General features: G+C 45.7%; 1 protein-coding gene and 1 long non-coding RNA gene across 2 annotated transcripts in view; both read right to left on the reverse strand.

Annotated features, from left to right (window-relative positions):
- The window catches only part of UBE2Q2 (ubiquitin conjugating enzyme E2 Q2), a 29,504-nt gene extending 27,180 nt beyond the window's left edge, over positions 1–2,324 (reverse strand). The window contains exon 1 of the mRNA XM_015872468.2: positions 1,912–2,324. Coding sequence (XP_015727954.1) covers positions 1,912–2,097 — 186 coding nt within the window. The 5' untranslated portion in view covers positions 2,098–2,324. The remainder of the gene's footprint in view (positions 1–1,911) is intronic.
- Positions 2,325–9,071: 6,747 nt separating this feature from the next.
- Positions 9,072–24,744, reverse strand: part of LOC107318535 — a 39,906-nt gene continuing 24,233 nt past the window's right edge. Inside the window, exon 3 of the long non-coding RNA XR_001557402.1 lies at positions 9,072–9,477. This is a non-coding gene — a long non-coding RNA (uncharacterized LOC107318535). The remainder of the gene's footprint in view (positions 9,478–24,744) is intronic.

A 24,744-nucleotide genomic window follows, 5' to 3' on the forward strand; every position in this document is an offset into this window, starting at 1 on the left:
ACACTACCTACAGAAATAAACTGGAGGCAAGCAGGAGCCTGGGCCAACAGACTCAGTGGGGGGGAGGAGGGGAAAGGAGAAACTTCAGCCATAGTGAGCTCTAACACTTTTGTCCAAAGCCCAGGACACAAGTCCAGTGGTTACCTTTCTTTCTGACTCTCCCAGGAGCTTCTTGTTTGCCTCATGAGAACCATCCCCTGCATCTGAAGCTGCCCCCTCCCACTTATTTATAGCAGATAGATAAATAGCCACCTACCTCAAAGAGCCACAAATTAGTCAACATTGGAGGAACCAAGCTGCTCACAGGCAACCGTGAAACACAAGTTTCAAGAAGTTCAGGCACAACTTCTTTTTAAAGCAGAAGTCTTGTCTCTGTAGTTTGAAACAAGCCTTTTCCAGCTCTTTTTGGAAGCGGATCCCACAGTTCTGACAGCACACAGAAAGTCTCCTGATCCCTAGGTAAAGTGACTGCAGTAGCCAACTACAGGTACAGGACACAACAAGGCCAGGAGTGACCTCAGCCTGTATCTCACTGGCTGGGGCACACCTCAAACCAAGGCCAGTAAGCACGTGGGCAGGGTTTGATGCAGGGTGAGAGAATTACCAGTGAAAATACTTTGGACAGAGAAGCTTCAGAAGCAGAAACGCACCACAGCACAAATCCAAGGCACCGAGCTCTTCGAGCCTCCCTGTCAGCTGTCACCTGACAAGGAATAATGCACTGAACTCAGCTGCCAGCTGAGGACACAGTTATCAGACCTTCCCTTTAGTTCTTAAGGAAGAGATTTAGGAAAAAGATCGTGCTGTGGGGAGAAAACAGGCTGCTCCCTAACGAAGCTTCCTATTACATAAAGAATACTTGAGGAAAGTTGCACAACCACTTGTCCGATACACCGTATCTAAACACCAGAACACTGATGTGTCCTGCTGATCTGACCATTAAATGACATCTTAGGCTCTGCAAGTGCACACCAGTATGGAGTAAAACATGCAGATCGCAGAACTGACTTCCCAGGCCGTCAGCTGCGAAACCCTGAAACTCTCTTAACACGTCTCTTTCCATTTAACAAAGTGACTTTAAGACAAGCGAACATCCTGCCAAGAGCCAGCCCCGCCTGGTCTGCACACACATTTCTATCCTTCGAGCACTCAGATACTTGGACTTGCGCACAAGTTTCTACTCCATGCCGCCTGGACATTGCATACTTTTATAGGCAAAGGACAGACGAGCTGCGCTGCTCACCTCCCTCAGACGCACAGACCGACTCCACGCTCACCCAGCCAGAACTTTTCGGTGTTTTGCTTCTCAGCTGAACGCCGATAGGGCACTCAGGTCCGCTTACAGCAGGAGCTGCTGCGACACAGAGACCTTCAGCACTTCCCCGTGCGTGAGTCAAGCACTGATCCACAAACCCTTCCACATGTTTAGGCCCTAACCGTGGACTTTTAAAGCCGGAGGACTTAGAACGCCGAACGTTTTATCTCGCATCCCTCCTACTCGTTAATAACAAACAACGAAGAGAGAGAACGACAGAGCGCCTCAGGTCTGACAGCGCTGCCGGCACAACTTTAAACGCAGCCACCAGCCCCGGCTGGGTCCGGCCGCTGCCAAATCCCGACGCGGGGGAACCGAAGACCCCGCGTTGACCCCCACCCGGCCCCGTCCGGACGGCTCACACCGCGCCCTTCGGTCCGGCCCGACGCGACCCCGGTCCGCTGGCAGCCCCCCCCCCGGACCGCCCGATCCCAAACTTTGTTTGTGCCCGGCGGGTCGGCAGAACGAAGCGCGGAGCGGGCCCGGGCAGCGCGCAGCCCCAGCGGCCCCGCGGCGGTGGAGGCCGGACCTTCTCCCCCCCCCGGCCCCGGGTCACCCCGCGCCCCCCAGGACGGGGCCGAGCCCCCGGCCCGCACCGTGATGTTGCAGTGGATGGTGAGCGGCGGCGGCGGCGGAGGGCCGGATCCCGGCGGCGGCGGCAGGAGCACGAACTGGCAGTGCAGCTCGTCCAGCTTCCAAGAGACGATGCGGAAGCGCTCGTGGTCCTTGTCGAAGATGGACTCGAGGAACTTCAGCTCGGCCTTGAGCCCTGACACCGACATCCTGGCCTCATCTCCGGGCCCGGGCCTGCGCCGCCTCGCCTCGGCCCGGCCCTGGCCCCGGCCGCGCCTGCGGGGCGGAAGATGGCGGAGGGCGGGGGCCCGGGGCAGCCCCAGCGGCGGGGGACGGCGAGCGCGGCGGCAGCCCCTCCTGCGGCCTCCCGCGCGCTCTCCAAAGGGCGACGGCGCGGCTCGCTCCCCTTCCCGTTCCCCCTTCCCTTTCCTCCCGGCGGGCTGGGCCAGCCCGGGCCCGCCCCCCCCCCCCCCCCCCCCCTCCAGCTCCGCAGGGACGCGCCGGGCGTCGGGAGCGCTGCCGGGGAGCGAGCCTGCGCCGCCCCGCCCCGCCCCGCCCCGCCCCGCCCTCCCCGCGCTAGGCCGGCCCCGCGGCCCGGGCCGCACGCAGCAGGGCTGGACGGGCCCGGCCCCGCGCGGCCCCGCGGCCGCCGCCCCCCCGGGCTCTGCCCCGTCCCGCCCCGCCTCCCGCTCCCCGCCATCACGTACCTGCGCTCCCGCACCCCGCGCTGTGCGCGGTCCCGCAGCCGGTCCGAGCAGTCAGCCGGCGTCACCCAGCAGCGCCTGTGCGATGGGTTGGTACGAGCAGAACTCGATGTCTCGCTGCGCAAGCTGCAAAGGAGCAATAGAGGCCAATTAAAAACACACACACACAAAACGCGAGTGTTGTACTGAAGTTCCTCTGCAACAGAGTCTGAGAGCAGAGCAAAGTGAATGCTCACAACGCTGAGGGATGGAGGCTGCCCCAGCTCTGTCTCTTCAGGACGTATCCTCTCCGTATCCTCCCTCCTTCAACACTTTCCATCACTGCTTCATCCACTGGCAGCTGTGCTGGGGGTGAGGACTATCTCTCCAATGGCACAAAGAAATTACTGCAATACAAGTCACACCATTGAGGGCAATTCTTGCTTTCCAATCAGCTTTTAGTTAACATACCAGACGCACACATGCACACACCTGTTATTTTTTCTTTTGCCTTTTCTAAATTGCTATTTCATATAAAACTCCTTAACTCCAGAGCAACTGGCAGCACTTCACAAAACACAACCTGAACCTTCTCAAACGCCGAGAACTCCAGTTTCAATCCAGGCAAACAGAGGAGCACAGGACCAGCTCCAAGCACCTGCACCTGGGGGCCTGACAGCTCCTGTCCTTCCATGGGGAGACCGTGCCTTGCTACAACAGAGGCCAGGAAGGAGCCACAGCAGCTTTCCTAGAAGGGCTGCAGTGCATTGGTGCTGACTGTGGAGCCTGCAAAGTGAGAACGGAGCAAATATGACAGCTGTCTGTCGAGGTACTGTCACAAAGAAGGTTTAAGCATAAGGGCAAATGAGCCATAAACAAACAGCAGAAAATTACAAGTCTACCTATCAGAAAGGGAGAACCTGGAAGAGCCTTTCTGTGGGAACACCGGAGACAAAACCAAACCAACCAGACCTTGTTATGTGTTACACGGTGCGATGCATGAAACAGCAGAGGAATGAATCTGGTGACTCAGCCCTATTTCACTCACACAATGGGATTTCGGCCTAGAATGCCTCACTACAGCACAGAGGTAGGTAGGCTCAGCAAGTTCAAACGGCTGTTTTGTCACACCCTTTCCAGAACTCTCTCTATTCGTCCTCTGGGATGTTCTCCCTGTCCTCCTGCACGGCTCCCACCCTCCTGCCCTCGCTGCCTGTGCCATCCAGGTTAGGGGCAGCTGCATGGTGCGGACATACAAGCTGGCTGGGAGGTGCCATGTCTGTGCTGGCTGCCCAGCTGGTGGGAGGCACCCAGCGATGCAGGCAGCATGGCGTCTCCCGGCCATCTGGCAGGCCAAACAAACTGCTACATTGGCCAAGCACGGCCTGCGAGCCATATGTTGTTGAAGTCTGGCAGAACATTCCCCAGTTCCTTCAGTCTGCCTTTTCGTCGCAGGCTTCAAGAAGCAACATGCAGCTGCACAGCCACCACTCCCCTACGTTCTGTTGCACTTCTCCATATTTAGCAGGCATTGGGCAATGCTGTGACACCGCATCGCTGCCCATGAATTCGTTTGTGTTAAAGTTGTTGAGAACACACACTGGGGATGCCTTGTTCTCTGCAACACAGAAACTGCTTCAGAGGTGTAGAGAGCTGTTCATCATGCCTGACTCAGTCCTTCCTTCAGGGACTTGCCCAGGGCTTGACATGAAAGTTACGTTGGTCACAGGATGACTTAGGAAATCCTGACTTTCCCCAAGACCAAAATGAACACAAATGGGAAAAGACCTGACATTTCTAGGTAACAAAGGAAATAAATCTCGATAAAGAGCCTCAGGAGCACTGCATTCAATTCCAGTGATTACAGACACCCTCAGGTTTCCCTGATCGATACTGCCTGTAATCACCATCATCTTCTGCCTTCTTCCTATCTGGAGATCTTTGACATCATGGGGACCTCCCTCTATTTATTACAGAACTAGATTTCCCCTCCCACGGGTCTGCACTTTGACCAAACCTCCCTGTTAGGAAGAGGACATGCCTTCATAGTCCTCTGTTTCTTTTATCTAGAACAGGTTTCTCAAGAGCCCTCAATTGAAACTGACAGAAAACAGAAAATTCCTCATTGACTTTTCAAACAGAACTGGCAAGAAAATAGTTTTTTTTCCATTAGCATTTACTGCTAGTCCTGTCTCCAACATCTCAACTATGTACGTCCCTGGTGGGACAGAGAGCCAAGCAGCAATGGATGAAGAGAAGTGAAGATGAGTCCAGGTGAGCTGTTAAGAAGGAAACAAATGATGATGTAGGATGAGCTTTGATGGAAGCATCAGAAGCTGCTTAGGACTCATAGAAAGGACCTTAAAAGAGCACAGATGAATCTCAGTGCATTTGTTCTTGTGAATGCCTCTGTCAGGTGTGCTGTGTTTCCAGCTTCACCCCATCCTGAAGCATTTGCACACTCAGGTGCCTATCAGAGCACTGATTAGACTCTCTGAGAATAGTTTATGGTTCTATGTTTGCGGGTTGTTTTTTTGTTTCGTTTCTGTTACTTACAGCTTAGCCCTTAGAAAGGGCCTCTGTTTAATTCTGATCTCACTTTTCTGAGATAAATAGCAAGCACGAAAGAAGGAAGTGGCATTTTAGAGGTAAGATCCCAATCTTTTGTAACCCCAAACCCTAGCAGAAAAAGAAAGAAAAAGATGAGGTTCATGAGATGGGAGGGAAGCCTGAATTGGTTTTGGTGATGAACAATCACAGAATGGCCTGGGTTGAAAAGGACCATAATGATCATCAGGCTTCAACCCCCCTGCTATGTGCAGGGTCGCCAACCACCAGACCAGGCTGCCCAGAGCCACAATACACAATATTCAATATAGAATACAATATCAGGCAATTTGCTAACAGTTCACCTTGGTGTTGAACAAACAATTTGTTTTTTTCACAGGCAGCAACAGAATGCAGGTCCAGAAAAGATAAATAATGGTGGATGTCCTCGTATAGAGAAAAATAAAGCAGGAAAGCTTAGCTGGAACTTCAGAGAAGGCAGAAACAGTGAGTCAACAAGATCCGGCTTTTCCAAGATACAGTCCAAGCTGCCTCAGTCACTAAGGCCACACCTTCATGTCAGCTCCTGAGCTCTGAGCAACCTAGTCGTGGCTTCAGTAATGAAGCTGCTTGCAAAGTGTTTTAGGAAAACAGTATGTCAGTGCACGAAAGTTAAAACACTTCTGTACAATACGGCTTCAAGAAACACAGCAAGCAATGCAACCAAGATCGCTCAGTTCCTCAAATACCTCCTTCAATTTTAAAGGCTGCAACAGCTAAAGAATATCCTTTTGAAACCAACCCACCCTAAAGCAGCTTTAGACAAATAGAGCCCAGATTTTGCCAGGGGAAGTTGGCAAATATGTGTCAGCAGGCACTAATTTTACATCCATAAGCTTTAACATTCAGCAGACCCTAGCAATGTAACACAGTTTTACCCAGAATGGTCTCAGACCGCTGAAGTAGTTTCCAGTCCTAATTCTGAGTCCATGCCTGTGGTTGTTGACAACTGACTCAAATAGGTTCCTCCCCAGAGTGTGTTGCTCAGCCAGCAAAAAGCATTTGCAAACCTGTATAGGAAACAGCAATAATTCCTCTGCAAAGACTTCTTTGCTGTTTGTAGATTTGTCATTCTAGCTGTATTCATACTCATGTATAGCTAAGCAGTATATATTTCAGGACACTCAAAAGCTAAATGATGTCTGCAAAGCAAGAAATATGATTTTGCTCCACGTGAAAGTTACAGGAATTGATTTATTGGCAAAAAGGAATCTGAGGAAAGCAAAGCCACGTTAATCAGTCTTGCAGCGCTGCAGCTGGGGATTAGGGTCCGCTGTACGAGCATATCCAAAACCACACTCTTGGCATGCAAGTATTTCAAAATGCACTGGGAGGAAATGCAACTTGTGTTCTTTATGGTTCATGTAGCCTCTTAAAGGCAGATTAAAAACGCATCTATGAAAGCAGTAAGGAATCATGCAGCTATATCTGAAGCTTGCCATTTAATAACAGAGCAGAATGAGCCATGGCAAAAAAAAGGAAAACTTATTATCATAATTCCAAAGCCCCATCTGGGTGAGAGCAGAGGTGGCTGCATGTAGCATTATTAAGAGCATTAGAATACCCTCCCTGGACACCCTGGGACTCAACCTTTCTCTGCAATCCACACAGAGACATAAGCTCTAAGGGGCTCAGCAAGCTTATCTTCCCTTGTCAGGACAGCAGCTTAAAAGGGATGGACAGAAGCAGAGGTCAGATGCCAGTCTCAGTCCTGCTGAATGGCTCTTTAGGTGGAGGGGGAGGCAGGTAAGTGGGCAGATCATTAGATGGAGGACTAAAATCGCTAAGATGCACATTAAGAACAGTTAAACATGCAACATTTCCCTTTCTTTTTCCTTATTTTGATAAGCAGTGTAATAGTTAAATCTATCGGTACTTAAAATATCAGCACAGGGCATCTGAGCCGGCAAGATACCCCAACTCCCCAAGTCTGGAGCCTACGCTACAGCAGCTTTGTTACAGACTTGGAACAGTCCCAGCTGCACTGCCTCTGGCCATATTCCCACCTTTGCACCCTTCTTGCTCAAGGGGAGCACAGAAAACACCACTGGAGCTGTCAGTATCCACACTAGGGGTGTTGTCCACCCCTGTGTGCTGGGAATGTCTACAGGGGAAATGGAGCAGCGAGGCTTGAAGGGGGCTCTAGGCCTGGGACCCCTGGAAAAGCTCATCCGTTTGAGCTCATTCTGAAGGTTTTTATAGAAAAGAGTTCACATCAGTTCTTAAGTTGCACCATCAGTGCACGGCAAAAGCTTTTTTTCCTCATTATCATCACAAGAGGGCAGGCTGTACTTTACCCAAGGTCACACACTATCCATTGGAATTAAAACACCAGTGAGCTAGGCTAGTGGTTTTCAATCAGTCTCTGATTTGGAGGTCACAGGGGTCCACAGACAACAATACTCTGCATCCAGTAACCCTTAAACATCCAACACACACACAAAAAAATTGAGCTTGGTAGATAGCACTGAAGTCAGATGAGAATTTTCCCTGCCATAAAGATGACTCACTGTAAGAGAAGACCCATGATTACTGAGAAAACATCACAGAAAGCAGCAGTCAGAACAAGACACAAGGTGAAGCACAAAGAACAAAGCTAGCAATTACAACTCAGTAAATCTGACTTTTCCACCAGGCGATGACTAAAAAAGCCATTAAAGCAGATGGAGGATAGCGGACACGTAAGTAGTTATATTTGCCCCAGAGTTTATAAAGAAAGAAAGCTCCTGTAGGATAAAAGTGTGCAAATCAGAATCATTCAATAAAAGTGACCCAGCAGAACCAACACGTCTGGCTTTAAACAAAAGACTAAATCATAACAGTTCATAAAAGTATTAATTTACATGACTTCTGATATTACAGTAACCACTCAGCTTGACAACTGGCTTAACTGTGAAGAAGGAACAAAAACAGCAAGTTACTGAGCAGAGAAGGGTATTTTGCATGTTTAAAACAGATCCTGGTGCTGCTGTGTCAGTGTTCTTGAGCCTTTCATAGTGATTTAGCAGAGACAAACAAGTGACAGTATCAGATGAGAGAGAGGCATTTTGAGTAACAGGGAATAGGAGGAAATAATTCCAAGAGGTATGGAAAGCTGTAAAGATCAGAAGTAAAACAATCTCCATATGAGGAAAGGATGGGTGACCTGGGTCTGTTCAGCCTGGGGAAGACTGGGAAAGTGGGGGAGATCTAATTAATGTTAATAACTACCTAAAGGGAGGTGGGGGGCAAATGGATGAGGCCAGGCTCTTCTCAGTGGTGCACAGTGATAGGACAACGAGCAACGGCCTAAAACATGAACACAGGAAGTTCCATACAAACATGCAGAAGAACTTCTTTATGGTAGGGGTGACTGAGCACTGGAACAGGCAGTGGAGTCTCCTATGGAGATATTCAGGACCCATCTGATGCCGATCTGTGTGACCTTCCAGCCCCTGCGATTCTGTGACAGTTTACTTAGCATTGATACCTAGAGAGGAAGCTGAACGTCCATCTAAGCGAGAAAAACAAAGCGGAACAAACACGACTTAAATGTCGGCCCAGCCTCACTACACCGGCATCGCGTTGTCGATCCCTGTCTCAGGTGGGGCAGCACTCTCAGCCCTGGCAGGGCAGTGCCTGGCAGGGTCCCGTGCGCTCCCGTTGGTAACAGCGCGCAGTGCAGTGAGCGCGCAGTGCCACCCGGCGCCGAGCGGCTGCGCTGCACAGCGGGGATGGGAGCAGGCGTCCCCCGCAGGCGGACACACAGCGCCAGGCATTCGGCCTTACCTGCAGGAGGAGACTTATTGATTTATCTTCGCAGTCACAGAACGGTGTACAGCTTCCCCTCCAGGCACGGAGATTGGCTGCTTGTGATTTAAAGTCTTTTTTTTTTTTTTTTTTTTTTTTTTCCCCTCCATTCACACACATTCAGCTTTTTGCATGTGGAGGTTTTAGGAGCAGTCATCTACCAGCGGGTGGAGCTCTGTGGATCTCAGCAAGCACGAAGACTTGCCGACCAGCTACAAGAATGCTCTGAACTGGAAGCGAGTTGTGATCCAGCTGCCTTCTTCCCATAGAAGCCCATGGCTTTAGGATCTTGTTTCTGTGCTTTCACAAAGCGTCACAAATGCACTGCATTAACTGTGAAGTTATTACCACCACTTCTGCCTACCCAACATTAGCAGAACAACACGTTGCTTTTGCACCAATTTGTTGGCTTTCCTGGAGACAGGGGAATGAGTTCAGCTTGTCTGAGTGCTAAAACATCCCTTAAGAATAGGAACAGCCATTCTTCAATACATAACCCAGAGACTGAGCCTGAAAGCAAAAACATGAGATAGCAGGTGAGCAGGTATGTCCAAATTGTTACTTCACTGACTGAACTCATGACCAAACTTCTACATTTTACAGATTCTTTTACAAAACACTTTTCTCTATACGATCAAGAAAACTCATGTTTCCCCTTTAAGTGCCGGAGGCAGTTATGGAAATAACCCGGGTTGTTCTAACACTTCTTCAGGCTGCAGAAGCAGAGACAGTGCTGAGATCTGATCAAATACTCAACTACCATCATATTCACTTGGGAAATCCCATGTTTGCACACCTGTAGATCTGCCCTGTATTTGTAATATTGATGACTCTGACACATGCTGATTTGGCTGAACTAAAGCAACCAGAAGGTGCTACTGTGTCACATCACTTTCCTCTAGGGGGAAAAAAAGCCAAATCAAGTGCAGGCTTTCTTGTTTGGTTGGTTTTTTTTCCCTAGGCAGGCAAGCAATGCCATAAAAATAACTGGGATTTAAGCACACTCTTTATATTAAAAGCAAATGGTCTACTGTTCTGCTGGATCAGAGCTGTAAATCTCAGTGATGTCACAGTTTCTATGACAACCAAGTGTGATACTACATGAAGGATTATGATTTAAAGGAACGCTATTACATCTGGCCTTTCCAGCTGACACAGTCATAGCTTATCCTCCTGTACCAATCTGCTTATCTTTTTAGAGGCACTGAGCCTAGGATCCGAAGGGGAGGCTGCAGTAGCACGGGCTGAAAGCAAGCAAAGAGTGAGAAAAGGGAGCACTGCTCCTCTTTCTGATCCTGTATGATTCCAGGCTGAATTATCCTTTCCCAGACAGCTGCAGCCCTTGAGCTAGCTGGCAGTTGATGCTGCAGCTGCAAGGCAGGAAGCCCAGAGCCAAGCAAAGCAGCAGTGCAGATGCTGTGCACCCACGCTCCCTTCCTGCAGAGCCCTCATGGCCCTGGTGCCATTCCCTGGATGCATCCTACAAGGTTGGTTCCACATCTGGCTGACAACATGTGTTGCATCAAACCCCCACCTAAGGCTTTCAATGACTGGAATTACTAACAAGCATGTCTGGTTCCCAGGTTGTGGCTCACCAGCCACCTCTGCTTTCTGATTAACTCATTTTCCATTTGCTGGTAGGTTTCAGAGAGGCCTGGCCCTTGGGCTGCTGTGCATTCAGGACAGGCTGAATCACCGGGTGCTTTTACAGGCAAAATGAGAGGCAGTACCGCAAATTTGTTCAATGGCCCTTTTAAGCATAGAGCTGGCTTTGCAGCAAACAGCTCCCTTTAGATTAAGATAAATGCTTTACCAGGGAGATTGGTGCCACTGTGCTTGTGAAGTCATGATATTCCTTACAAATAAAATCAGTGACTAAAAATAACCAGCGCATTTTCCCTTCTATGAGATTATGAGTTTCTTCCTTGCAAAACAGATGAGCTCATTGAAAGATAATTTTGTGATGGCCAGATAGCTTCATCATTAGATCAAAAACCATCATCGGTAGTCCAATTAAAGCTCCTTTTTGTACCAGGAAAATAACTGATGTGCTGATAAACTGCCTCCACTCATTGTTACTGCAACATCCACAGCTGCTGCAAACACATCCACGTCACTGATATCTCTCACTAAAAGGTTTTTAAATGAGTTAACTCTTCCAGGAACTGGCAGGTTTCAGAGGGACAGTTTGCATATAAGATCTCATGCTTTTTGTTCCATTTCTTTTACTTACAGAGGCATTTGGTCCAATCAAGAGCTGATCACACACACTTCAGCAGAGCATAATAGGGATGTCACATGCTATTATTCTAATAGAAATTGAGAAAGGGCCAAAAGAGGGAACCTGGCCTTGAGGCTCCTTATCCCCTATTAAGAAGAAACAAAAAAGCACCACCACCACCTAACCTGCATCATTTTGACAGAACTGGGTTAAGGAGTGCCTACATGTGGTTATTTTGGTAGAGCACAAGTTACCAAGAGAAATGGAAGAAAAGCAGTGAAATAGAGTGATCTCTGAATCCAGAGCAGCATCGCCATGACCAGTCTCAGTCACGCTGATTTGATGGCAATCATTCAGTGTGCCCTGGGTCTCTCATGTCCCTACTCCTTCAGTGGCACTGCCCACTGCTGCAGGTGTCAACAGCTACACAGCTCCTAGCACAGCTGAGAGCTGCATTCTTCTTTAAGGGGAGCAGCCATAACTCCAGTCATCATGTTTTTGAGTTTAATTAGTCATACAAAATACCTGTACCTTAGTGCACATCCAGAAGAACCAAATCTCTCAAGTCAGCCCTTCACTGCACTGCTTGAGGGGAAGAATGGCATGGGAGAGAAGCCCACATGTGTTTATTTCTCAGGGGTTGGAGCTTTTGTTGTTGGCTCAAAGGAAAAACTCAAACTACAAAGCTTGTTAACCTTCTATGAGGCCAAAAGCTTAAACTTCAAACTGACCCACATATCTCCTTTCTGAAACCAACCCTTTGATTTCACATACTTGGCACACCCTGGAAATAGAGCTTATCTAACGTCCACAGATGAGCATTCTAAATGGCCATCACTCCTACTTGGCACCTGTAGAACTGCATGGGAACTTCACAGCCCTGCAACTCCTCAGACTCCTCTGGGAGTCAGCTACAGAAGGCCACATACCAAGCAATAGAGCACTACAGGACCTACCGAGAGCTACCAGTTGTTCCTGTTCTTTTCTCAATAAATGATACATGGGTGCATGGATTAGATACAATTGACTCCTTGTGCTCATCAAGGTAACTTCTGGTTATGCAGAACTGATACGTACCTAAATGGAATGGAGCTCATACTGTGACATGCAAGCAGACCATGTTTAACACAGGCAACTTTCTGCAACACACCTACTCACAAGCAAGTGCCGTCAGCATCAGGTCTGCTGCTCATCATACACCAGAGGAAAGCAACAGGAACCAAATGGAAAGAGTATGGTAATATTCTCAGCAAACAGGGATATCTTCCTGTGGGGAACAGACCAGAGAGGGGTTAGGAGAAGGTCTTTCCGATCTAAGTGCATTTAACCTCGAAGAGCTGACCAGGAGATGGCGTGAGAGGAACAGATTTCAAAGAAAACCATCACCTGGGGCCTGCTGACCAGCTCAGTCTGCCACAGCGGGGTCCTGTCTCTCAGTCATGCTCAGTGACTCTCAGAGGGCTGAAGTTGGCCTCGAAAGCAGAGGAGATGCCCATCTCAGTGGCAGACAAGGGCTTGTGGTGGATTTAACTAGCTGATTTAAGGGGTTATTTATACTCCTCAGATCAGATTTGCTTTTGAAGCCTATAAAATGTGAGCACACACAAAAAGAAAAACCAACAACAACAAAAGCCCCCCACACAACAAAACATCTGAAAACCTATTTGGAGAGGAGAGGAAAGAATAACTCTAAAAAATATTAACATACTGAGACATCAGAGCTGGTTTTCAGAAGATCATGCAAGCACCATGTTTTGTGGAAGGTACCTCAGCACAAGTCAGTGACAACAAGGAAAACAGACCATTCTCATCACAATATCACAGCTATTATGGGTCTGTATTCATCCAGAAGAATAAAGCCTGGATCTTGAAAGATAATTCCTTACAAAGAATGCAAAGGTTGTTTTCTCCTACCAAGCTGATGCGTTAATTCTGGTAATACCCTTCAAATTGCACTATAAAGTTCAAGCAAAGAGTACTATTTCTAGGCAACAACTATTAATCTATCACCAGTGTAAAAACTTGATTTCCCTCCCATTTGTATGCTCCCTTCAAGTACTGGGAAGCCACAATGCGGCCTCCCTGGAGCCTTCTCCAGACTGAAGAAGCCCAGCTCCCTCAGCCTGTCTTCATAGGAGGGGTGCTCTAGCCCTCTGATTATCTTAATGGCCCTCCTCTGGATCTGCTCCAAAAGCTCTGTATTTTTCTTGATCTGGGACCCCCGGATCTGGATGCAGTACTTCAGATGAGGTCTTAAAAGGGCACAGTAGAGGGAAACAATCATCTCCCTTGTCCTGCTGGACACTCCTCTGTTGATGCAACCCAGGTTACTTCCAGGCTGCAAGAGTACACTGCTGGCTCATGTTAAGTTTCCGATCTACCAGAACCCCTGAGTCCTTCTCCCCTGATGCTCTCAGTGAGTTCTTCTTCCAGTCTGTACACATACCTGGAATTACCCAGACCAAACAGCAACACTCTGCACTTGGCCTCATTGAACGTCATGAAGTTCACATGGGCTCACTTTTCAAACATGCCTATTCCTCAGGATCAGATCCCTTCCTTCTATTGTATCAACTGCGCTGCTTGGCTTGGTGTCATCAGCAAAACTGCTGTCCCACTGTGTAGGACATTAATGCAGACATAAAAGAACTCCAATCCCAAGACAGATCCCTGAGGGACACCACTCATCACCAGACTCTGTCTGGACACAGAGCCATAGGGTCCTATGATCCAGTTCTATATGGACATCATAAAAAACTGCATTTCTCCACTTTACAGGTAAGGATATGGTGTGGGACCATATCAAAGGCCTTGCACAAGTCCAGGTAGACAACATCAGTTCCTTTGTCTGCCACTCCATCACAGAAGACCACCAGACTGGTGAGACACAATCTACCCTTGGTTAAGCCACACTAACCTCAACATCCCTTCCAGGATTATCTGTACTTTAGCCTTCCCAGGTACAAAGGTGAGGCTTACCAATCTGTAGTTCCCCAGCACTCTGTAGCTCCCCAGGTCTTCCTTTCTCACTTTCTTAATAATGGGAGTAATATTACCCCTTTTTTATTTTTACAGTCAATGAGGACTTTGTCTGCCAAGAATTTAATCATGTGAATGCAGCATATGGCAGTCTGACACACAGCTTCCATTGCAGATCCACTGGCAGCAGCTACAGTTTAACACAGTAAGAGGAAAATATGTTCAATATTCATGTTCTAAAGCTAATCTATTTCATTTCATTAAGCTGCTACATTTTCACAGTGGAAAAATGTTTCCCTCTGCACCTGGGGAAGCTGGTTTTGGTACCTGGGATTCTCCCATTACAGGTGTAATCAAGCCAACTGCTGGTAGACCACTGTTACATTCTCCATATTTATTACATACCAACTTTTTACATTACTTGCTGACTTAGCTGTCAGCTGACTACCAGTTCTCTTGCAAAACATGAAGAAATGTTTGGAAAACACCTTGCCAGCAACCTAACTACATACTGTCTCAAATGTTTTTGTACTGTCTGCAAACATCCTTGTCTTCCTCCACAAGAAAACTTACAGCACGTATTTCTAGCACAGGGGCCCCTAAAAGGCAGAAATGAGATGGGAGATTCATGCTAAATACTTTTCAGTCTCAGAATAACAGAGGGACCCTGTCTCAGACAGAGTTTTATGGTTTTCAAGGCTCACTAAAGCAAGCAGCGCGCCTCAGGGAGACAGCTGGCTCCCTCCTCCCTCCACTCATTTTTGCCCTTTGACAGCTCCCCTTCTGCTATCATACAGAGAAACAGCTGTCCAGGATGCAGCTATGCACATTTAATAAGAGAAGCAAACACCAAACAGCATGTGCCCCTTTTGTTCAGAGCAACAGGAGTACAAAAGCACCCTGCATCAGAGCAGAATAAAGCTACAGCAACTGGGAAACTAGTACAGTATACTGATGCTGAGATGAAAGTTTTCTGGTAGAGACGATCTCTCCTCTGTTTGAGTGCAAAAGCATTCAATGCCCTAGCAAAGAACGTGATTTCAACTCCATCTATTCCCTGTATGGCACTTTGTAGCCGCAAGAGTGCACCCTTGCAGTTTGCACTAAGCACTTCCTCCTTTATTGCAGCCTCACGGTGGATAACACCTTAAACTTAGTGCTAAGTATAGTCCTGTCCCGGTTGCTTTTATTTTTTTTTATTTGCTTAGAGCAAATTGTCCAATGGATTTTGCCTTCTCCAGCTGTGCTTGTTCACTCCTGCTCTGGCCAGAGAGGTGGGCACCTAAAGAGGATGAGGACCCACGTGTTTCCTACTTGAGCCATCCTTTCTGAGGCCACGTGAAGTAAAAGGAACAGTGTAACTGTCCCAGAGATAGGTTATTTCACAGCCAGAAGCGCCTTCCTAGAACTTCAAAGCTGCCTTCCCAGAAAACATTGCCCCTGGGAATAATCTTGTACTTTGCAGAAGTAGATGCATCACTGCTGACAAGCCCACTATTTCTCTGCCTTTACTGCCCTTGACAAAAGATAACACAAAACCTGAGCAAACCCATTATAAGACACAAAGGCTCCACAGTTTATACATTTGATCCTGGTAATTTTTCATGGGCTGACAAATGTTTGTACCACTTTGATTTACAGCCACACTGCGCTGTTAGACTACTTGTGAGGTTCAGCTGATCCTTTCAGGAGCTGCCTGCTCCAATCGTGCCAAAGAGACAGGAGCCGAGTCCTGTCTGACAGCAGTCTAACAGCTGAGTCACCTTCCCTGCTTTGTCTCAGGTCTCACATGTGGGATCTTTCATCAACCATGAGGTCAAGCAAGTCACACAGCCTACCAGCATCTCCTTTGCATTCTCACCCATCTCACATGGGCTTTTTCTTACAAAAAGAAAACACAACCAAGATTCTAGACAGGTGCAGTAGAGTAGAAAACAGGAAAGCAAGATTGAGAGCAACTGCAGTCATTAAATTCTTTTGAGAAGAGGCAGTTAACTAAAATGTCACAAACTGTTCTGGATACAGAATGGACAGCATAGTCTCTGAAATGGTCCATGTAATAAATACTGAAGGCTGATCTAGGAAATTATCCAGCTTCCCAGAGACTTTAAAGGAATATTGTTTTCAATTTCTTAAATAGGAAGAAAGGAAAACTTCTTGCAGGAGAAAGAAGGATTAAACAAGGAGACAACTCAATGCCTTTAGTAAAGTGGATGTGTGTTGGAGAAAAATAATGGTAGTAATGAGGGCTGGCTGTAGGCACAGAGCTGTCTGAAATGTTAAAACAGGCAGGATGTTGCAGCTAAGTGTTGGTATTCTTACCAGCAAGTAATCAATAGCTGCTGGATTAAAAAGGAAAATAGGACAGTAGAAAAATAGCACTTTCAAACAGGAACAAAACCAACCAGAACCCCATCCTCATAGACTGCAGAGGTCAAGACCAGGAAACATGTCCATGAGTATGATCCCCCAATGGACAAATATAAATATGCCCCAGATCTCACACCGGTAGCTGATCAGTTTTTGCTTGGGTTTATTCAGTCCTTATCCTTCTTCCTCCTCTATTCCTCCCACCTCTTCTCTACTGCTCCTGCCCCATTGTTCCCTTCTACATTCTTTATGGTATTACTACAAAGAGAAGATTTCTGTGATATAAATGTTAATCGATTTATGCCAGTGACTCAGAAGTCATTACTGTAACTAAGCCTAACTTCATTAGCCAGTGCTGTACACTACCTGCCAAATAGCCACATAATCCTAAATACTGCTTTTCTATCATGTAGTAAAAGAACAGGCTAAATTCTGAATTTTGGTGCTCCTTGCTATTTTGCCATTTACTGCAGAATAAAATCCAGGAGTTATTTATTTGCACAGAAACCCCAGTGAGCTAAAAATGCAAATGCATCTATAGAACAAATGAACTCATGCAGTCCTTGGGCTTCTGTTGAACTGCTTTGGCTGTCTTCAGTTTAGTCTCTCAATACCATGACCTTACAAAGATTGGACTAACTTATTCTCTCATTTCACACCACTAACATGACTTACCCATCTGCAATAAAAAGCACAGCTATGGACCTACATTTGCTCACCATGCCCATTTGGGAGCAAGGCCAGCCAGCCAGAAACAGGCAAAGAAAGAAGAGACAATGGTGCGTGAGTGATGAGACACTGTTCATCTGTTCCTTGGACTTTGTATCCTGCAACAGCTTTCCCTTGCTACCACAGCTGTTTTACTTACATTGTTCAAAAGCTTCAAGCTGCCCCTAATACCTTTCAGTGGAGCTGGCACAGATTTGGCAGTAGCACTACCATTGGAAACGTCAGGCAGAAGTGGCTCCTCGTTTTCTAAACATTAATGCTAGGGGAGAAAAATGGTGGGTTTCCATTTTTAATTGTTTTGGGCCTGATCAAATGTGCAGAACAAAGGGATAAAGCATCAGATTTTTTTCCAGTGACACTACTGATCTGCACACCACTGATCCAAGCACCCAGCTGCTTGGAAGGGCTTTCCCTCACTCTTTCCCAGACTTCTATACAGGGAGAAACCCTTGGAAATTGTTCCCCTGGTTTCTAGCAGAGCCAAGGAGATAAACAACCTCTGTGTCCAGGTTCGCTAGTACCCAACACAACAATGCGCCCTGCCTGCATAAGCCACACCTCTGCCAGAAGCTGCTGTTGATGTCTTCCACATCCAGGCAGATACAGAACAAGCAGGCAGCAGTGAGAGCTTGAAACCCAGCTGTTTTTTCTTGCAATCCAGGTTGGAGAGAATGCCCAGACCTCCTCTGGCCCCTAACAACAGACAGCAAGCAGTGAGTCATACCACTAACAGCAGAATCATATTCATTATTTACCAGTCTCCAGGGTCTCTGTGCTGCTTGGAGACAGCCTGCATCTCCTATCAATCATTTAACACGTTCCAGTTCAGTGCAGTTACATACAGCTGAGAGCACAGATCTTGTCCAGAAAAACCTCTCACTTATTGCTCTTTCCATGCAGCTTCCTCCCTGGTCTCATGTATCTCTTCCAGCCTCATAAGTTCTTGGCAATGGTGCACTTGAAAATTTAATTCAGCGTTCACAAAAGGTGCCAGGCTACCAGAACTCAAAACTGCAGCCAGACGCTCACCCACAGAGCAGGTACTGCCTGAACAACAGGAACTTAAGTTGCACGACACTGACCTGATGATGTAGAACACACTACGTTCAGCCACACGGGGTTGGACTAAGTATTCCTCTGGCATTTGTCCAGCCCTGTCCTCTGGTCTGCATGTCACAGTGACCAAACTAGATGCAGAAGGAAAAACATGAAAGAGAGATGCACTGGTCCTGAACACCATCCCACAGACTGCAGCTTAGAGACTTCCTCATTTCTAAGTATGCCCTAACATGAATACCACCTCCTTCACAAAAACTAGTGGAAATACTTAGAATCTGCAATCCTAAGGTAAGAAGTTCTACAGCTTAACTGCATGTTGAACCTCCATAGAAATCTAACTGCTAACGCCAGAAATAGGAAGATTTTAAGGACAAATTCCTGTAGAAGCAGCAACACATCTGCACCAGGCTCAATGTGAGGAGGTATGTGACCTTGGCATTGATGTAGGCACACAAGCTAAGACAAGCTAAGCAGCTGTTGCTCTTTTTCTGATGCAATTCCAAACTGCTTAAATTCGCTGAAAAGATTTTCTGGTTGGGTTTTATCTGACCAGAACAGAGGGAGGCAATGACAAACATAACGTACTCCAGGACTTAGGACAAAGCTGAGGTGCTTTGCTCTGCATGAAAACCCAGGAGTACATATTTGGTAGATTATGTCTTCTGAAGGGTTGTCTTAACAGACAAAAACAGAATACTCTGAAGCAAAGTATTTAATGACCACAGCAAGCCCAAATATCCATTTCCTCAACTCTTTTCTACAAGAAAACACTATAACCTTTAGTCAACAACATCTACTGGTATCTACCTGTTCTTTAGGCTAAAGCACTGGTAAGTGTTAGTACTTGTGACAACTTTCTGCTTATTTGGAAGAATTCTTGAGATTCTTGTCTGTAGCTTTTGAAGTACAAAATATCATCCCTCTGATGGCTCTGGAATACTTCTCCCCCCTATCAGTCATGGCAGGGACTTCCAGCTGTCTCCCAATCTTTTTCACAACTTATTTATGCACAGCTATTCTTAAGTCAATGCATTCCTCATGATTACACAGGAGACAGACTGGCAAATATACTACATGAAGTAATCAGTTTCAGTAACTGTGCTCTTAATGCAAGATGACAGCTCTTCACTCAGATTTTGCAGTAGGAGCCCTGGTATTCAGAACTGTTATTTTTAGTTTGAGATTACACAGTAAGACATTAAAACTGAATTGTCTTCAGGCCAGGCAAAAGAAGGAAAGTCTGTGTGTAATTGTAGCACACAGAGCTCTACATAGCTCTGCTTTTCCCTACATGAGTGAGGGATGATATCTACCAAACCAACAGAATTAAGCTTAGATAAAATCCAATCTCACCTTACCCAGCTTTAAGTTATAAATATACACAGCACTCCAATAACACCCTTGATACAGCATTCTTGAGATACTAGTCAAGGAATGCAAAATAGAATCAACTCATAATTAAGCTGGCTACCAGACTGCCTGATGTCACAGAAACTAGCAAGAAGTAATTTGCTATGCAGGTACTTTCTAGGAACATCTAAATCATGTTTCAGCTGTAAAGAGAGATGTGTTGCACCTCAAAGATTAAACTTCCTACCATGGATCAGATGATACTAGCCTAGATCCTGGCACTTCAGAGTCAGGAGGCAATAAAGCCTCATTTCTACTTTCTCTTCTGCAGTGAAACACCTCTGTTCTAGGAGTAAGAGTCAACATACCATTGCTTCATTGCTGTTAGCAATGTTAGCAACTCATTAGTTACACACATTAACTGCTTTTGAATATCCTAGCATGAAGACAACATATGAACATAATTTTAAGTATCCCATGGAGCTTCCAGGTTAGGTTGTCATCTCTAAATGTGAACAGATGTTCAGGATCATAGACGGGACAAAGATAAAGAAGGGAGCATCAAACCAATGCTACAGATGAAAAACTGAGATACAAAAGTGATTAAGATTTCCCAAAACTACACACAGTGACAGCAGCAAAGTCAAGGACCACCTCAAGGTTCCTGGTTCTCTGTCTAGTAACTTAATAAGGTTTGTTGTTGTTTTGTTTGTCTTTGTTTGTTTTAATTTAAAAAGGATAAAGAGCTTTGCTGACTTGTGTCCAAAAATAAGCCATCGTGTTGCAGAATCTATCAATTAAATCCTGTATTCTTTTATTGTATAGAAGGTTATTAAAGCATAGATATATTTTGCACAAGGGCTCAGTTTGGCAAAACTTACCAAGTGGTGTTTCAGCATTCTGTCCAACCTTGTTCTACCAGAAAACAAGCTTCAGTGTGTCCCCTTATCTAGAGACTGCTTTTGGAACTCAGTTTTCTTTTGAAGTCAAACAAAAAGACAAAGAAATTGGAGGAGAAAAGAATAAACAGAACAAACGAGCAAAACCACTACAGTAAATGAAAAAGAGAAATTAATCTCACTGCACAGAATACCTGTAATAAATGCAAGATTTGAATGCTGAAGAAAACACCCTGCCACATAAAGCTCGAAGCGAGTTGCTCCTGCAGTCGGGTGAGTGACCTGTTACCTCCAGGAAAATTAGCCTTGTCCTTGCATTCCACATCATTTCTCCAGGACAAGAGCAAAATGACAAAACCCATTAGCATCATTATGCTTATTCACAGCTCTTTACATACGAGATTTCACGAGACTGCCCTGAATCAGCACCTTTCATTTTTAGACAGAAATATAAAGGTGTTTCTGACCTGACACAACCACCTCCTGCGCTGCTGGGTGTTTCATGGGGTACCTCCATCCTGCAGTACAGTTCTCCCAGCCAGCTTCAGAAGACCTAGCTCTGGTGCCCATGGCAGTATAGAGCCCTACATGAGCTGCAAACTACTTAAGGAACTCTGTGATGCCAGTTTAGAGTTCTGCCACAAACCCATAGAAATATGCTGAAAGCCAACCGTGGGGTAGGCCTATAGAGAGATGTTTTGGGGTCTGGGCCACACAATTTCCAAACTGGGAGAGAATAGAACTGGATCATGAAGCTTTGGTTGTATCCCCAGGCTGATGCTTGGGGTTAGGCCTGACAGGATTCTGAGCAGCCCAATCTATCTATAAATGTCCCTGTTCACTGCAGTGGGGTTGGATTTGACCTTTAAAAGGTCCCTTCCAATGATTCTGATCCCCAGTGGTTTTTGCTGCCCCTTTGGTTCTTTTGAAGCTACTTCCAAAATCTGCCTCACTGAATGCTGGCTGCTCACTTCTTGTTCTCTACTTAGGCATGGTTTGATGTTCCCCTAAGGAGAGATCCACCTCTTTCCATATCTTGCTCAAGTGTCCGTGCTCTTTGGCAGACCTGTCTAAAAAGGTACAGAACAGCCTGCAGCATAAGCACAACCACTTCCACAATCTGCAAGTCTTACAATGCACAAATACTTACACCCAATTTCTTGAGCGCTGCAAAAGAAGTCAACTCAAACTTGTATTAATTGCTTATTTTCTTTCCAAAATACTTTAGCATCATGAACAAGTTTATCATTACATCAGTCTGAGAGCATTTGCTTGACAGATAGCTCAACTGAAATTCATGCATCTCCAATTTCAGGCTACAGAAATATTAAGAAAACCATGAGTGCTAATACACCACATATAATCAGAGTGCTTGGACTGACTCACTTTTATGACTCATCTGTGACACCATTCAAGTGTTTTAAAGACTGGGAAAATAGTATTATGTTGAGAAATGCAGAGATGGCCTTCTTTGTATAGGAAAGAAATAACTGTTTTTATACCTCATGACAGCAGTTTGAAATCCACTAAAACACATCAGCAGTTCCAGCTTATCTATTACATTTGCAAGCAGTTAGTTAAGTGGTTTGGTACCTATTGCTGCAGGCATTAACTCAGACAAAACAGTTGGTTTAGCTCATTGGAAATGCAGGACACATTGGAATGATGATTTCCATGTTCAGACCTATGTTGAAAAGCCAAGCAATAAGCACAAGTATACTACAGACCCCGTGCATTGCCAGTGTCACTACAATCTGACCACAGTAGCGATCATGACTTCACAGTATCACATCTTAATCAGAGGAAGGAGAGGACACAGGGGAGTACACCAGCATCAACTTCACCAAACATGCTGTACTTGTTCAGTCATAAGCCAGGATGAATTAACATGATGTGGCCATGTAAGTGTATATGTGATGCAGATGGATGTTTTCATTTTGTCTTGCTGTTTTCCCCTTTGCTCCTTCTCCTTTAGTACCCTCTGCATTTGAGCTTTGTTGCTCCCTTGACTTGAAGCCTTCTATGCAAACTGCTTTTTTTCCAGTCATCGCTTGGTTGATTATGGATTACATATGAAAGAAATGGATTTGATATCCACTTGATTTCTTATATTTTCTAACTCCCACGTTGAACACAAAGCAGTAGCAGACCTCAAGAAAACCCATGTGACTTCATTTCTGGAAAGGGACAGAGTGCTGCTGATAGTCTCGTCAGACCCGCTCACTTGTCCACTAAATTTCAAATAGGACAAAATTAAGACCCTCACTGGTCTTGGATGGGGACACTCAGTATATAAACAAGGCTGAATAAGCAAGGAAAACAAGATGTTGGAATGGCCTACAAATTCTGGACTGCTTACACTGCTTTTATCTGACTTGAAAATAAGAACTCATTAAAGCATGTATAATTTTATCTGTTCCTTGGGGTCTCTTGCAGGAGAAGTGCTGCGATGACACAGGCATCCCACTAAGATGGAAAGAAGAAGCAGACATTAGGACTATATGAACATAAACTGCAAGGCAGGAAACCCTGGGGAGAGAGAAAGCAAATAACCAAAGCAGCATCAAGAAAGTTTGCAGGGGCCTTCTCAAGTGGCAAGGAGTGATACTAATGTAATTCAATGGATAGCACCCAAGCTCAGAAATCCTTGCTATGTAAGAATCTGGGGTTTTGCCATGTAACTCAGAACGCAGCAGCATCTGGAATCAGGGGAAGTTTGCTACTAAATGGTTGTGAAAATGAAAAGGTGAACCTCTGTGCAACAGCATGGAAAGTAGATAATGAAGCATTAAGAACAGACCATGATTTCCTGCCAATAATAAAAAGGAATTTGTAGCTCCATCAATTGAAGAGCTGACAGCCTGAGAGAGCTGCATTTAATGAGTTATTCACTTGCCAGACTTAGCACGTCTCAAAGCCTTGGACCAATATGGCTGGAATCAGAAGGAAGTATTAGAAACTCCCATGTGGGCTTTAAACCCACAATAAATAGAAAGATGCCATTCAAGAGAGAAATCACACTCACCTCTCTAGTCCGTGGCCTAAGAAGTAATGGAAGAAAAAATCCCTCTGGAAGTCCTTGTAACTGTGAGGAAGTCAAATGACATGGCAGGAACTAAAAACAGTTTCTTTTCTACCTGAATACACTTCCAGAAACAAAGTAATGGCAGTTGCCCTTCTCAGCCACTGGGAACTAAAGTTTGTGAGGTATAAGTGGAATAGAAAACATGAACTCTAAAGCAGCAAGCACTGAATTTCCAAGAAAATAAAAAATACAGCTTTCACACAGAAATAGCCATAGGAAATTTCTACCAAAATTCTTCAGATGATAATCAGTTAATGGCTGTGAGAGTTCCTTACAGGAATGGTTAATTTGAGAAAGCATAAATTAGAGATTTAATCTACCCCAGAGGTATAACAGAGTGCTTGGGCCCCATACATGCCAGAGAAACATCTTTACCTATACATAAAATACATATATTCAGCATTCTAAAGCCTGAATGCTACCATGCTTGCCCTAGTCACTCCTAGTACTCCATATTATTTTTCTAACAGGTCTTCTGTCTGTACTTACCTTCAACCTGTAACCCTTACTTAGCCTAACACAAAACATGTTAGCATCAGTTCTGCATGACTGACCACTAGCAAACATATATACTCCCTGACAGAAAGTATTCCATTGAATTTTAAAGCCTGCTAGCAACTCCATAGCTTCAACCGCAAAGAATGGAAGATGAAATAAAATCAGTCTCCATTATTAAACACATCATCTTGAAAGCTCACAAGTGTGCATAATTCCATAGATTTACTGGTGTTTGTTTTGTTGCTGTTTTTTCCTTCCGAAATGGCACTAAGTCTAATTTCCTAATATTGCCTCAGTGATCTCATGGTGGTAATGCAAGCACACAGATGACATTACCAGAGCACAACAACTGGGGAAAAACTTTCTGCAACCCTCTTAATGATTCTATTATGTTGCTCCTTCTAAGGAAAACCATTATAAAATTAAAAACTGGTCAGTTTGCATCCTGAATGCCTATTAGAGAAGTCATTAAGACCCCATTATTATGAAAGGAAAACAACTTCAGAACAATGCAGCAGAGACCCACTGATGAGCTCTCAGTGTGAAACAATACCAGAAAGTACATGTGGCAGCATCCCTGCTCTGAA

The sequence above is a fragment of the Coturnix japonica genome, chromosome 10 (assembly GCF_001577835.2).
Source record: "Coturnix japonica isolate 7356 chromosome 10, Coturnix japonica 2.1, whole genome shotgun sequence".
Taxonomy (NCBI): Eukaryota; Metazoa; Chordata; class Aves; order Galliformes; family Phasianidae; genus Coturnix; species Coturnix japonica.